The sequence below is a fragment of the Archocentrus centrarchus genome, chromosome 11 (genome assembly GCF_007364275.1).
Source record: "Archocentrus centrarchus isolate MPI-CPG fArcCen1 chromosome 11, fArcCen1, whole genome shotgun sequence".
Taxonomy (NCBI): Eukaryota; Metazoa; Chordata; class Actinopteri; order Cichliformes; family Cichlidae; genus Archocentrus; species Archocentrus centrarchus.
In genome coordinates, this window is record NC_044356.1 from 30,168,258 (window position 1) to 30,181,254 (window position 12,997).

Here is a 12,997-nt window from a genome sequence, read left to right on the forward strand (position 1 = left end):
CAAAATGTATTAACCTACTGTAATATGTTGAACCACACTTGGCTTCCTAAATCACTGTGTTAAAAAACAAAAAAAAACAAAAACCCAAACAAAATCATTGTTGGACTACCCATTTGATAATTTGAAAAATCAAACAAACAAACAAAAAACCTTTACACATACATAATTCTGTTAAGACCAAACCTTTTTTTTTTTTTCTGAGAGAAGAACGGGCTTTAAATTTACATCGAGTAGGCCGCTAAAAATCAACATATTTAAATAACTGGGTGGAGCCATGGCTAAAAATCACTATTAGGTGAATGACTCTCTAAATACTGATATGATTTTCACCGAAAACATATTTTGTGACTGTTGCTTCACACCGTTTGTTCTATGAAGCAAAATATTTTTGCATTAAATGGCCCCATATTTATCGATAACATAATTGCATCTCATTGTCTACGGTTCGTCCCCAAAAAACTACAATCCCCAGACACAACCAGGAGCGAGCAGTGAGCCAATGAGTGGTAGCGAACGGCGTGACGGCACTTGCTTTGGTCCATTTATGTGCGCGCTCGGTACGCTCTCGCAGAGGGCTCGCGGTAAATCGTGTGAGAGCGGAGCACAGCATCCGGAGGTTGAAGGTGGGTGTGACTGACAGCATCTCTGTAACAGAGAAAGTCCACAGGAATTATTTTTGTCGCCTGTAAGTAGGAATATATCTGAATGTTAGCCATTGTGAGGAGATGACGGCAGAACGAGTTTGATACTTGACCGGAATCTGTTCTTTTTCGACAGTATGTCCGATTTTCATTCATCGTTTTTTGTTCTTTGTCTCCTGTGTTAGCGCAGCACGTGAGAAACTATGTCAGAAGGGTTTTGGTGGATATCTTCAATTTTGTGGGGCATTTGCATTCATTCTTTTTTTTTTTTTTTTCTTTGCTATTTCAGCGACAGAATGAGACAGAAACGCCTATTGTTGTTGCTCTTCATGTCTGCTGCTTGGCGGGCTGTTAGCCTATTGTATGGTAGGAGACACTGGCACAGTTGGCACCGACAGAGCCGAGGGTGGACTTTGAGGACTTTTTTTTTCCATGTCAGTGAAACTGGTGGGCTACAGAGACCTTTACGAATTCCTTATTCACCGATGAAAGGCGCCTGTGAGAAAAGCTTTATTCGACATTTCTATTTTTCTTTTCTGTGGCAGTAACCTGCCGTCAGCTCCTCTTTGTTTGCAGCTGCTTGTCGCTGTGCAGCCAAAAGCGCCTTTGTTTGAGGCTGGTTGTTAAGGCTTTGAGCTAATGACACCAGCAGGCTCGCTGAAAAATGATATTTAAATGAATTGCTATTAATGTCATTGTCAGACAGACATTTGGAGTCATTTGGTGAGCAGTTCTATAAAATTGCAACTGTGGGTGTCAGTGTATGCTTTCACTAAACCTCACTCAGATTATGCCAAAATAAGTTCTGTAGTGGTGTCTTTATAATAATTTTAATTTAATTTTTTAAATTTTTTTGTGTTTTACATGTTCCAGGCGCTAAGCTGCTTTCAGATGCCACATTTAGCTAGCGAGTAGCCTTTATTGAATAGTAGGGGAGGGGTCTTTTTACTGAATAAGCCCAACTGATTTTGGTCATGGTTCATCATTCACCAGGACCACATGATTAAATGGAATGACAGCTGTTCCTCACATTTGAGCATTTTATTTGAGGACAAGATGACTAGTTGGCTGTTTTGTGTGTGTGTATGTGTGTGTGTGTGTGTGTGTGTGTGTGTGTATGTGTGTGTGTTTCCCTCCTGCTGCTCAAACACATGGTGCAAGGAACAGGTGCTCCCTGATGATCATTTTTCCTCCAGATATGCTCATTGGTCACTAATCTTATTTTAGTTGGTGCATATTCGCCTTCTAGCAGGCCGAGCTCAGGCCTTGTCAGCACCCCCCCCCCCCCCCCCCCCCCCAACCCACCCCCGCCCGACGTTACCCAGCCCAATCACTGCCTTTTGTTTCAACTAAATGGTTTGTGTCATTAACAACCTTCACCAGTGGGCAGGCTGTTGAAAAGCCCTCCTCATTCCTTTCGGGCTGAAACGGTTCGATCGCTGGTGGATTAATCCGAGTGTCCTGCTGCCACATGTTGGGAGATAAACAATGGTGCGTGTACAACATGATGGCCCTGAATACCAGCACCGTTTTGTGTGGATTGATGGGCGGTGGTTGCTTGCAGTCTTTAGTGTTGCCACATGGTGTCACCATTGAGGCCTGTTTTAGTCTTGTTTTGATGGTTTCTTTGATAATGGTGTAAATCATCTCCTACGTGTTACTAATTTTAGAATCACTTGCTGATATGATTTTGAGGAAAATGTAAACCTTTTGATATTTCCCTCTTCTAGTTAAACTGACCTGAAGCAGTCTCTGAAGATGGCATCCGCTGAAGGTGACTTGTGTGTCTCACACTTTAATGCACGATTGTTTCGCTGTGCCTTCGTGTATTTATACATGTGCCTTACATGTGTTCAGATATCCAGGTTAAAGAGCTTGACAAGCGGGCCTCTGGTCAGGCCTTTGAGGTCATCCTGGGTGCTCCTGCCCCTGATGCCAAGGGTGATTTTCCCCTGTCTCCTCCCAGAAAGAAGGATGTCTCACTGGAGGAGATTCAGAGGAAGCTGGATGCTGCAGAGGAGAGACGCAAGGTAAAATATATATTTCATGTGATAAACTTAAATCCAGGGGTGTGACATAAAATGAAACCCTCAGTATTGTTCGCCTCTTATGCGTGGGTGGAATAATTAAACATTTTACTTTTTAACTGCTTTCCTAGAACCATGAAGCTGAGGTTCTGAAGCACTTAGCTGAGAAGCGTGAGCACGAAAAGGAAGTGCAACAGAAAGCTATGGAAGAGAACAATAACTTCAGCAAGATGGCAGAGGAGAAGCTCAATCAGAAGATGGAGGCTAACAAAGAGAACCGTACAGCAATTATGGCAGCGATGAATGAGAAATTCAAAGAGAAGGTCAGTGATTTCTGACTGTAAATGTATGCACTGTAGGTAACATCAAAATACCAAGATGGTAATCTTGTACTGTCTTGTTTTACAGGACAAGAAGTTGGAAGAAGTGCGAAAGAACAAGGAGACCAAAGACCCCTCAGAAGAAGGCACTTCGGAAAACTGAAAGTTACAAACTGGGGATTGTATAGGGTTTTTTACGTATCCAAAGATTGATTTATTTTTTGTTCAGCCAGTATTTTTGTTGTGTTCACTACCCACCTTTTTGAAGTAAATACAAGTTCCACTTTGTGAAGATTTCAATTCTTCTGCTAAGTGTATTTGCGCTGGTTTTACATGTGGATCATCAACACCCCCCCCCCCCCCCCCCCCCCCCCCCCCCCGTCTAATCCATCTGATTATGTAGCTTGTCAGTGCAGCTTCTGCCCTTTTTGAAAATTAGCAGTGTGTAACATACCCTTTTTGAGGAAGCATGTTTCTATGCATAGGTCTTTTCATAGTGCGTTTTGAAAATGTCCCTGTGAACCACACCTGTTCTCTGCACTTACTGTGTATTTAAAAGGAAAAAAAAAATCTTAAAGTAGCACAAGGTTTGATTTTTGTCATCGGGTATTATACACGCAGGTGTTTAGTGCGGCTTTGCTACCCAGATTCTGCTTGTTTGCTCCCGCAAATCATGTTTTGTGCCACTGCTGATTCTTTGCTTTTGTAAAAACATGGGATTGTCCTCAAAGCACATGACTTCTTGCTGTATAGCTGTGAATTAACATGCCAGATATGGAAATGGATGTCATCTCGAACACTGCTGAATAGGGGTCTACACATGGAATGCAGAAGAGCAATACATTTTGGCATCTCAATAGATACAGTGGCTAGTTGACTTGAAATGTTGTACTAAAACCAATAAAAACATGGAAACACTCTTTTGCTGTTTAAACTATTTGTGTGCTGTTGTATATTGTTCAGCCTCCTGTGGGAAATGGCTGCAACAAGAAAACCCAAAAGGTAATTTTTCTAATTGGTTAGATCCCTTAATTTTAGCCAGTCTTCAATATGAATTGCACAACACGCCACCATTTGAGCCTCTCACACTGTAATAAATATAAATGGCCAAGTGCTTGTTTCTTGCTGTGTAAACGGTGATTGATCTCCCACTATCCAGAAATCAAAAACTGATCCTTGCAAACAAAATGCTGATCTTGTTTTTGATGGCTAAAAAAATTATATATATAATTCAACATTGAGACTATAAAAAGCCTACCCAGCCTGGAGTCTCTCTCAACTGTCAGAGGGCGAGTGCTACAATGCTGTTGGCCCCCAAACTTTTCTCAAACTGATTAATTCAGACCTAGAACAAAATTTGTTTTTTGGAGCTCTTCATTAAATTTTTCTTTTAGTCTGGGACTAGGTGTAATCCATGTCTTGGAAACTTGCTGGATAAGTTTAGGGTGTTATACCTCCGTATAAATGTCCATAATCACAACTGGTCCATTCCATGAGCCAGTGTCAGACAAACCACAGTCTTTGTCTCCCTCTGCTGGTGCTGTGATTTAGTGTCTGGGTGTGTCAAATTAAATGTGACCTCATCTTAGAGATAAGAGATAAGATAAGATAAGATAGTGTTTATTTGTCACATGCACAGTTATACACAGTACAATGCACAGTGAAATGTATTTTGTACCTGCAACCATATATACACACACATATAAATAAGAAGAATAAAAATTAAAAAAAAGTAATTCACACTATACACTATACTCTATAAACTATACACTATACACACTTTTATAAATTATAATATTTACATTGTGCAATAATGGTCCAGTTAGGGCTCAGAGTTGAGCAGACGGATGGCTTGTGGGTAAAAACTCTTCTTCAACCTTTCAGTCTTAGCCCTCAGGCAGCGGTAACGCCGGCCTGATGGGAGCAGGGAGAAGAGAGTGTGTCCGGGGTGGCTGGGCTGTTTTAGGATCTTCATGGCCCTCAGCCTGCACTGCTTGGTGTAAATGTTCTGCAGGTTGGGGAGGGTGGTTCTGATGGTCCGTTCAGCTGAACGAACCACCCTTTTTAGGGCCATGAAGTCCTGCTTGATGCAGTTTCCCATCCAGGTGGTGATGCTCCCACGCATGATGCTCTCGATGGTGCAGGTGTAAAAGTTCCTTCGTTTTGCTGACGTTGAGCAGGAGGTGGTTCTCCTGGCACCAGTTCTCCAGGCAGGAGACCTCTCTCCTGTAGGCTGTCTCCTCATTGTGAGAGATTAGTCCCACAACAGCAGTGTCGTCAGCAAACTTGATGATGACGTTGGACTCTGACGTGGCCTCGCAGTCATGGGTGTACAGTGAGTACAGCAGAGGGCTGAGCACACAGCCTTGGGGGGATCCAGTGTTGAGGGTGAGGGAGGATGAGGTGAGGTGACCCACTCGTACCACCTGTGGTCTGCTGGTCAGGAAGCTGTGAACCCACCTGCACAGTGATGGGCCCGGGCCCAGGTCCAGCAGCTTAGAGACCAGCCTGGAGGGAACTATGGTGTTGAATGCTGAGCTGTAATCTACAAACAGCACTCTCACATAGTTCCCCTTACCAGTGTCTATGTGTGAAAGGGTCTTGTGGAGGAGGAAGGATATGGCGTCATCTGTGGATCTGTCTGGCCGGTATGCAAACTGTAGTGGGTCGAGGGTGGTGGGCAGTGAGGAGGTGATAAATGTCTTGATGAGTCTCTCAAAACACTTCATCACCACAGAGGTGAGTGCTATGGGCCTGAAGTCATTGGGGCTGCTGGGGTGTGGTTTCTTTGGGACAGGGACTATGATGGACTTTTTAAAGCAGGTGGGAATCACACACAGTTTCAGTGAGAGGTTGAATATCAGTGTAAACACAGGTGCCAGCTGGTCAGCGCAGGTCTTAAGGACACGTCCACTAATACCGTCTGGTCCAGCCGCTTTCCTGGTGTTTACACGTCTAAACGCCCTCCTCACGTCGCGCTCCGTCACAGTGAGTGTCTCCGCCCCTCCGGCCGGGAGCGCAGCGGGCTGTCGGCTTCCCGACTCAAAGCGCGCAAAGAAGATGTTGAGTTCATCAGCCAGAGAAGCGTCGGCACTCACCGGGTGTGTGTGGTGCTTTGTAGTCCGTGATGGTGCGTAGTCCCTGCCACAGTCCCCTGGAGTCAGACTGTTGTAGTTGCTGTTCCAGTCTGCGGCCGTAGCGATGTTTAGCCTCTTTCACCGCTCTGCGGACGTTGTATGATGCAACCTTGTAGTCCTCCATGTTCCCAGAGGCGAGGCCGGAGTTGTAGGCAACGGTGCGGGACCTCAGGGCGTCGCAGACAGATTTATCCACCCACGGCTTCTGGTTGGGAAAAGTCCTGATGGTCCTCCTAAGTGAAGTGTCTTCAACAACTTTCCCAATAAATCCCACAACAGTTTCCGTAAACTCCTCGATGTCTCCGCCCGCGCTGCTGCGAAACATGTCCCAGTCGGTTGAATCCAACGCACAGCAGGGGGTTCCTGCCTGAGCCGTTGTTTGTATTTCGGCATGAGAAGGACAGAGGTGTGGTCAGACTTCCCAAAAGGCGGAAGAGGCTTTGCTTTGTAGCCATCTTTGAATGGAGAGTAGCAGTGGTCTAGGGTCCTCTCTCCTCTGGTGGGGCAGTCGTTGTGTTGAATCAATTCCGGTATCAGCTTTTTCAAGTTTGCACTGTTAAAGTCCCCGGCTACGATGAGAGCCGCATCACGCTGGTTAGCCTGATAGGTGGAAATAGCCTCATGTAGCTCGGATAGTGCAGTGTTTGTGTCCGCCTGAGGTGGAATATAGACGGCGCTGAAGATGACCGAAGTGAACTCGCGGGGCAGGTAGTGGGGACGGCATTTCAGGGTTAGGAGCTCCAGGTTAGGTGAACATGATTGTTTCAGAGGGACAACATTCCTACTGTCACACCAGTTGTTATTAATCATTAGGCACACACCTCCTCCTCTTGATTTTCCAGACTCACTCGTTCTGTCCGTGCGATGAACACTGAAGAACTCCGACGGCTGTACGGCGTGGTCCGGTATGAGGGGAGTCAGCCATGTCTCTGTGAGACAGATGATGTTGCAGTCCCTTATGTCCCTCTGAAACTGTATCCTGGCCCTGAGTTCGTCCAGCTTGTTATCCAGTGACTGGACATTAGCCAACAGGATGCTCGGCAGTGGCGTTTGGTGCGCTCTGCGCCTCAGCCTCTCTCTTACGCCGGCTCTTTTCCCTCGGGGCCTTGTCCGTGACCTGGTCCGTCCTTTGTTTGAGCTGGCCCACTGGAAACACAGTATCTCCTGAGGCCAAGTCGGGTCGGGAGAAAAAGGTGTCAGAATACAGCCAGAGTGCTGTATTCTGATATTAAAAAGAGTCTGTCTGTCATACGTGATATGACACAGAGCAGGCGGAATTATAAAGTCCAAAATTAGAGCTAAACCTAATATATACAAACAAAGCGTAGGAGCAGGTACGACGGCTGCTGACCTCACCGGCTGACCTCACCGGCGCCATCTTATATATCAAGTACTTGCGTACTTAGAAAGTTTATTTTTGTTTTCTCCTGATTTTGGCAGAGAGGCAGTAATTCTGTCTTATCTTTACTATAGCAACTGGTTATTTTTGTCATGAATTTGTTACTCTAATATTGACTTATATTGAGAGGTGTTTGGAGGCAGTGAGAGAGAAGGAAATGCAGGAGTGTGGAGGTGAAAGTTGGGTCTTTAAATGTAGGGCCTATGACCGGTGTGGGGGACCGAGTCAAAAACCAAGAGGAGTCACAGGAAATATTAGAAAAATAGGGTTTTCTATTTTAACCCAAAAGATCAAAATTACAAAACGCTGAGCTCATAAAAGAGGTCAAAGAAACAAAACTGAACTCAGGCAAAAATGTGCACAAACAAACTCACTGCACAAACAAAACATAACTGACCCACCTAAGAAATGACACACAAGGGTATATATACTGGCTGATCAGACCATTGACACACACAATAGGGGTAACTAAACAGAATACACCAATCACAAACACCACAATACCGATAAGTCTGTTAATAAACTAAACACCAAAAAAACCCCACTAAAAGCAAAATCTTAAAGCTCCCATATACAAATATTTAACTTAAACGGAAAGCTTTATTTAACTAAAGAAACAAAGCCCCTCCCCTCTACCAGAGCTGGTGGTGCAGCCCAATTTATCCAATGTGCAGGTGTGGTCAGCCCTGGCCAACAGCTTGTCAGGCAACTCCCCAGGATTACAGCAGGTAAGTACCAGTAAAGAAACAAACTAATTATGAGCATCAACAAAAATGAACCATGGGTTGAGAAAAATACAAGTGAACTACATGTGCGCGCTTACAAACAGAACAAATGCATTTAAACCAACCAATTTATTACAAACTAAAATAATGGTATTTGTATGAATAATGCATAAGGGAGTTACCGACTTTGCTGGAGTGTGGCCATAGATTTGGCCATCACAACCGGTAAAGGGAGAGAGCTGGCTGATATGACAGAAGACCTGCTCTCCTCTGTGTGCAGGAGAGCACACTGAAGGGAAGCAAGGCCAGGAGCATTGAAGGTGGATTAAAGCTGTCTGTCATGGTGTAGATAGGAAGAGAAATGGAGTAGGGGTAATTCTGAAGGAAGACTATGTGAATAGTGTTATTGGAGGTGACAAGAGTGAGAGACAGGATCATGAGTTTGAAGCAAGAAATCAAAGGGGTGATGTTGAATGTTGTCAGTGTGTATGGCCCACAGGTTGCATGTAATGAGGACGTGTTGGGTAGGTATGGTGTTAAGGATAGAAATGCAAAAGGGCAGATGGTAGTGGATTTTGCAAAGAGGATGGAAATGGCTGTGGTGAACACATATTTTAAGAAGAGGGAGGAACACAGGGTGCACACAGGTGGACTACATCTTGTGCGGACGGTGCAATTGGAAAGAGACTGAAAGAGACTGAGAGATGGTCCGTTGCCTTGACCATCTTGCAGGATGCTGCAGGGTGGTGGCAGGGGAGAAAATAGCTAGGCAGCACTGGATGGTAGTCTGTAAGATGACTTTAGAAATCAAAAAGAGGAAGTGAGTGAAGGCAGAGGCAAGGAATAAATGGTGGAATTTGAAGAAGGAAGAATGTTTCACAGATTTCAGAGAGGAGTTGAGACAGGCTCTGGGTGGTAGGGAAAAGTTACCAAATGACTGAGAAGGTACAGCTGAGGTGATGAGGGAAACTTTCAAGGAGGTGTTTGGTGTGTCCTCTGGAGAGAGGAAAGAATCAAGGAAAGTTGGTGGTGCAATGAGGAAGGACAGGAAAATATTTGAAGGAAAAGGTTAGCAAAGAAAAAGCTGGATGTCAGGGAAATGGAGAAAGTAGACAGGAGTACTGGGAGGCTAGGTGTACAGCAAAGAGAGAGATGGCAAAAGCGAAAGAAAAGGTTTATAGTGAGTGTGTATGTGGGGCTGGACACTAAGGAAGGAGAAAAGGACTTCAATCGATTGGCTAGGCAGAAAAATAGAACTTCAATGCACATATTAAGCAAACATGTAGGACTGCTTTCTAGCATTTGCACAGTATCTCTAAAATTAGAAACATCTGGTCTCAGAGTGATGCTGAAAAACTAGATTATGCATTTATTACTTCTAGACTGGACTTTTGTATTTCATTATTTTCAATTTGTCCTAAAAGCTCCCTAAAAAGCCTTCAGCTGATCCAAAATGCTGCAGCTAGAGTACTGACAGGGACTAAAAGAGAGAGCAGATTTCTCCCATATTGGCTTCTCTTCATTGGCTCCCTGATAAATCCAGAACAGAATTAAAAATTCTTCTTCTCACATGCAAGGGCTTTAATAATCAGACCCATCTTAAAGACCTCAAAGTACCATATTACTCCAACAGGGCACTTCACTCTCAGACTGCTGGCTTGCTTGTGGTTCCTCGGGGAAGCCTCCAGGCCCCTCTTCTGTGGAACCAGCTCCCAGTTTGGATTCTGGAGACGGACACCCTCTCTATTTTTAAGATTAGGCTTGATGTTTCTTCTTCACTCCCCTCTTTTCACTTTCTACATGTCTATAGATGACTTTGCATTTAATCATTAGTTAATATTAATCTCTGGCTCTCTTCAACAGTGTGTCTTTTGTCCTGTCTTCGCCACCCCTCACCCCCAACCGGTCGTGGAAGAGGACTGCCCCTCCCTGAGCCTGGTTCTGGTAGTTTTTTCTTCCCACTGTCACCAAGTGCTTGCTCACAGGGGGTTGTTTTAGTTGTTGGGTTTTCTTTGTATTATTGTAGGGTCTTTCCTGACAATATAAACACCTTGTGGTGACTGTTCTTGTGATTTGGCACTATAGAAATAAAACTGAACTGAATAGAACTGATAAATGTACTAATATATATATATATATATATATATATATATATATATATATATATATATATATATATATATATTAGGGGTGGGACTCGATTAAAAAAATTAATCGAATTAATTACAAGCTTTGTAATTAATTAATCAAAATTAATCGCATTTTAATCGCATTTCAATATTTGACATGAGAAATATTAATTTAAGTTTGGTGCTGCTTTTACACAGCTGTGCTTCACACTCACGGTTGCTAGGCGACATGAGCTACGCACAGGTGAGGACAGGTGATGCTGATATGAAGGCTAGCCGCTCACGTCCTCCCTTTGCGGTCTTCGTGGGCTCTGAAGGACGTGGGCCGGGGCCTTCGCAGGATGCGGCCCCTGAATTTGGACATTGTGCGTCGATATAATCTGGATGCCGGGAACTCGTGCACTGAGAAACGTTCCACGGTGCAAAGTGCGTTAAAATGCGTTAAAATTTTTAATTCGTTAATTTCCCCGTAATTAATTAATCGAAATTAACGCGTTAAAGTCCCAGCCCTAAATATAATATCATATATATTTCTCAATACTTAAAATTGGCATTGAACAAAGGTAAAATTATAGACTAAAATATTCATAGGAAAAACCTTTTACAGTTTATAAAAGTTAATTTGATCGTTTTAATGTCATTTTAATTATTATTGATTTTTTTTTTATTTTATTATGTTAATTTTCACTTAATATTTAATAATCTGCATTTAAAACTGAACAGATATGTTAAATCTGACAAGCTGAAACATCCTTACCTAAACCTTTTCATCTAAGGGACTTTCAGTAATCATATTTATAGAACCGATTAAAGACAACTGATGCCATGACCAAGATGGCTCCGCGAATGGATGCCCTGGTACTTCGGTGCGCTCTGTTTTGTTTGTTTTTGTGTGTTATTTCTGTGTCTGGACACTCTTCTGGGTATTCTTACACCAGAGAAGAGCTTTTCAACATTAGGTCCACAACACCTTTGGATTTATTTCCTGTTTTTGTCGCATCTGCGGCGGATTTATTACACACTCTGGCCCAGAAAGTGAGACGCCGAAAGAGAGGGAATCTACAAAAAAAACATAGTTCGACAATATGCATAAGTGAAAACATAAACATATTCTATAAGTAATCACATTTCTTTTTCAGACATTGTGGAGACACGTTACCTCTTCAGCGATCCTCTTAGCTTTGAGGATTACCCACAATGCCTTGGCTTATCAGGGTGAATGCAGCATAACTTTGACCAGCAGATGGTGCAGTTTAGCAGGATTTAGCATGAACTATTTTTTTTTTGGCACAACACTGGAAACAGTCGGGTAATCTGAAAGACGGACGAGCAGCTAATACAGATGGAGACGCAACCTTGGTAAGTTCCTCCGTTTGCATTTGCACAAACTTATTATAAACGCGCTGTTTAACCTAGCCTCAGAGCTTGTAAATGCCTACTAAATGTGATGAACATTCTCCTTTTATAGTGAGTGTTTATATGTGGCTCCGGGTGTGCTCGCAACTTTCAGTTTGTTCTTGCCGTGTTGCGCTTTTATTTTGAAAGGTTATGTTTACGGTTGCCATGCCAACACTCTGCGGCCGTCTGGTTTGGCTCTACGTGTAGATAACGTTGTGAGGTGGAAGACGAAGAAAGCCAAGTGGTATTTATTGTTTATAAGTTGATGTTCGTAAGACACAAGCTTGTCTTGTCATTTGTTGCATTATCTTTACTGTTTCGCTCTTTTTTACACGCACGCTCTTTAGTGCAGAGCTCGCTAGCGGAGAGGTCCGGGTCTAAAACCAGATTAGCGCCCTTGGAGAGCGGAATGAGGTATAGAAATGTTGATTGTACACTCTATGACAAATGTTATTTGTTTTACCTGAAAAGTGTCATTTCATTTGTTCATATGAGTAAATTGCATAGTTTGTCAAGATTGCCTGTAATATGTGTTTGAAAGTTTTATTTGTTTATTTAAAGGAAAGGTTATGGAGTTGTTAACACTTATTTACTATTTGGAATTGTGACTAATACTGTAACATAATGTTCATAAGAATTGTTTGTGAATTATATCTGCTTTGTTCTGTAGTTTTCACGGTGTCAAGATGGCAAAGTGTCACAGTACCACTGTCTGGTGCTTACCAAAGGAAGAGAAATAAACGACACCCGTTTGAAACTCTACGTGTTTGGTTTATACCATCCAAGGGGCCGCTACAGTGAAAACTCAACGCTGCACCAGTCTGAAAATTCCTGCGCTTAAGCCATCACATGCAAGGTACAGCTAATGAACAGTTGAATTTGCACCCAGCCCCCCCCCCCAGGCAAGATTTGAAACAAAGAGTACTCTTAGGATTCACCTCGAGTGTCAGGAGAGACTGGATGCCAAGAAGCAGGATGGACTGGAAGAGGATTGTGTAAATACACATATAAGGTCACTGTATTTGGGAGATAAACTTAAATGCTGGATACAGTTGAAATTTGATATTTAATAGGAACTGACACATGTTTATGGAATGTTAACAATAGAGGATATGTCTGTTTGTGAAATGATTTAAAGGTCAAAGTGCTTCTTCATTTTGTGTTGTTGATGCTCAAGCTACAAAATCCCTTTGAAGGTCTTTAAATTGTTAGTGTCTGGTA

The 12,997-nt window shown here is 43.1% G+C and overlaps 1 protein-coding gene across 3 annotated transcripts; it reads left to right on the plus strand.

Moving 5' to 3' along the window:
- The first annotated feature begins 546 nt into the window (after positions 1–546).
- LOC115788380 (stathmin-like) lies at positions 547–3,908 on the plus strand. 3 transcript variants are annotated; one of them, XM_030741375.1, is made up of 5 exons: positions 547–623; positions 2,372–2,415; positions 2,499–2,671; positions 2,800–2,991; positions 3,077–3,908. In XM_030741375.1, the coding sequence occupies exons 2-5, from the start codon at positions 2,400–2,402 to the stop codon at positions 3,149–3,151; spliced, it is 456 nt and encodes a 151-aa protein (XP_030597235.1). In that variant the 5' UTR covers positions 547–623; positions 2,372–2,399; the 3' UTR covers positions 3,152–3,908. The 3 variants fall into 3 exon arrangements, with proteins under 3 accessions (XP_030597235.1, XP_030597236.1, XP_030597237.1); XM_030741376.1 differs by having other exon boundaries at positions 581–685; XM_030741377.1 differs by lacking the exon at positions 547–623 and adding an exon at positions 667–776.
- The last annotated feature ends 9,089 nt before the right edge of the window (positions 3,909–12,997 follow it).

What these genes read in the sequence shown, in the direction of transcription:
- LOC115788380 (XM_030741375.1), top strand. An exon ending in CTGCAGAGGAGAGACGCAAG is followed by an intron (nt 2,672 to 2,799) that starts GTAAAATATATA and finishes CTGCTTTCCTAG; the next exon opens with AACCATGAAGCTGAGGTTCT. An exon ending in ATGAGAAATTCAAAGAGAAG is followed by an intron (nt 2,992 to 3,076) that starts GTCAGTGATTTC and finishes CTTGTTTTACAG; the next exon opens with GACAAGAAGTTGGAAGAAGT.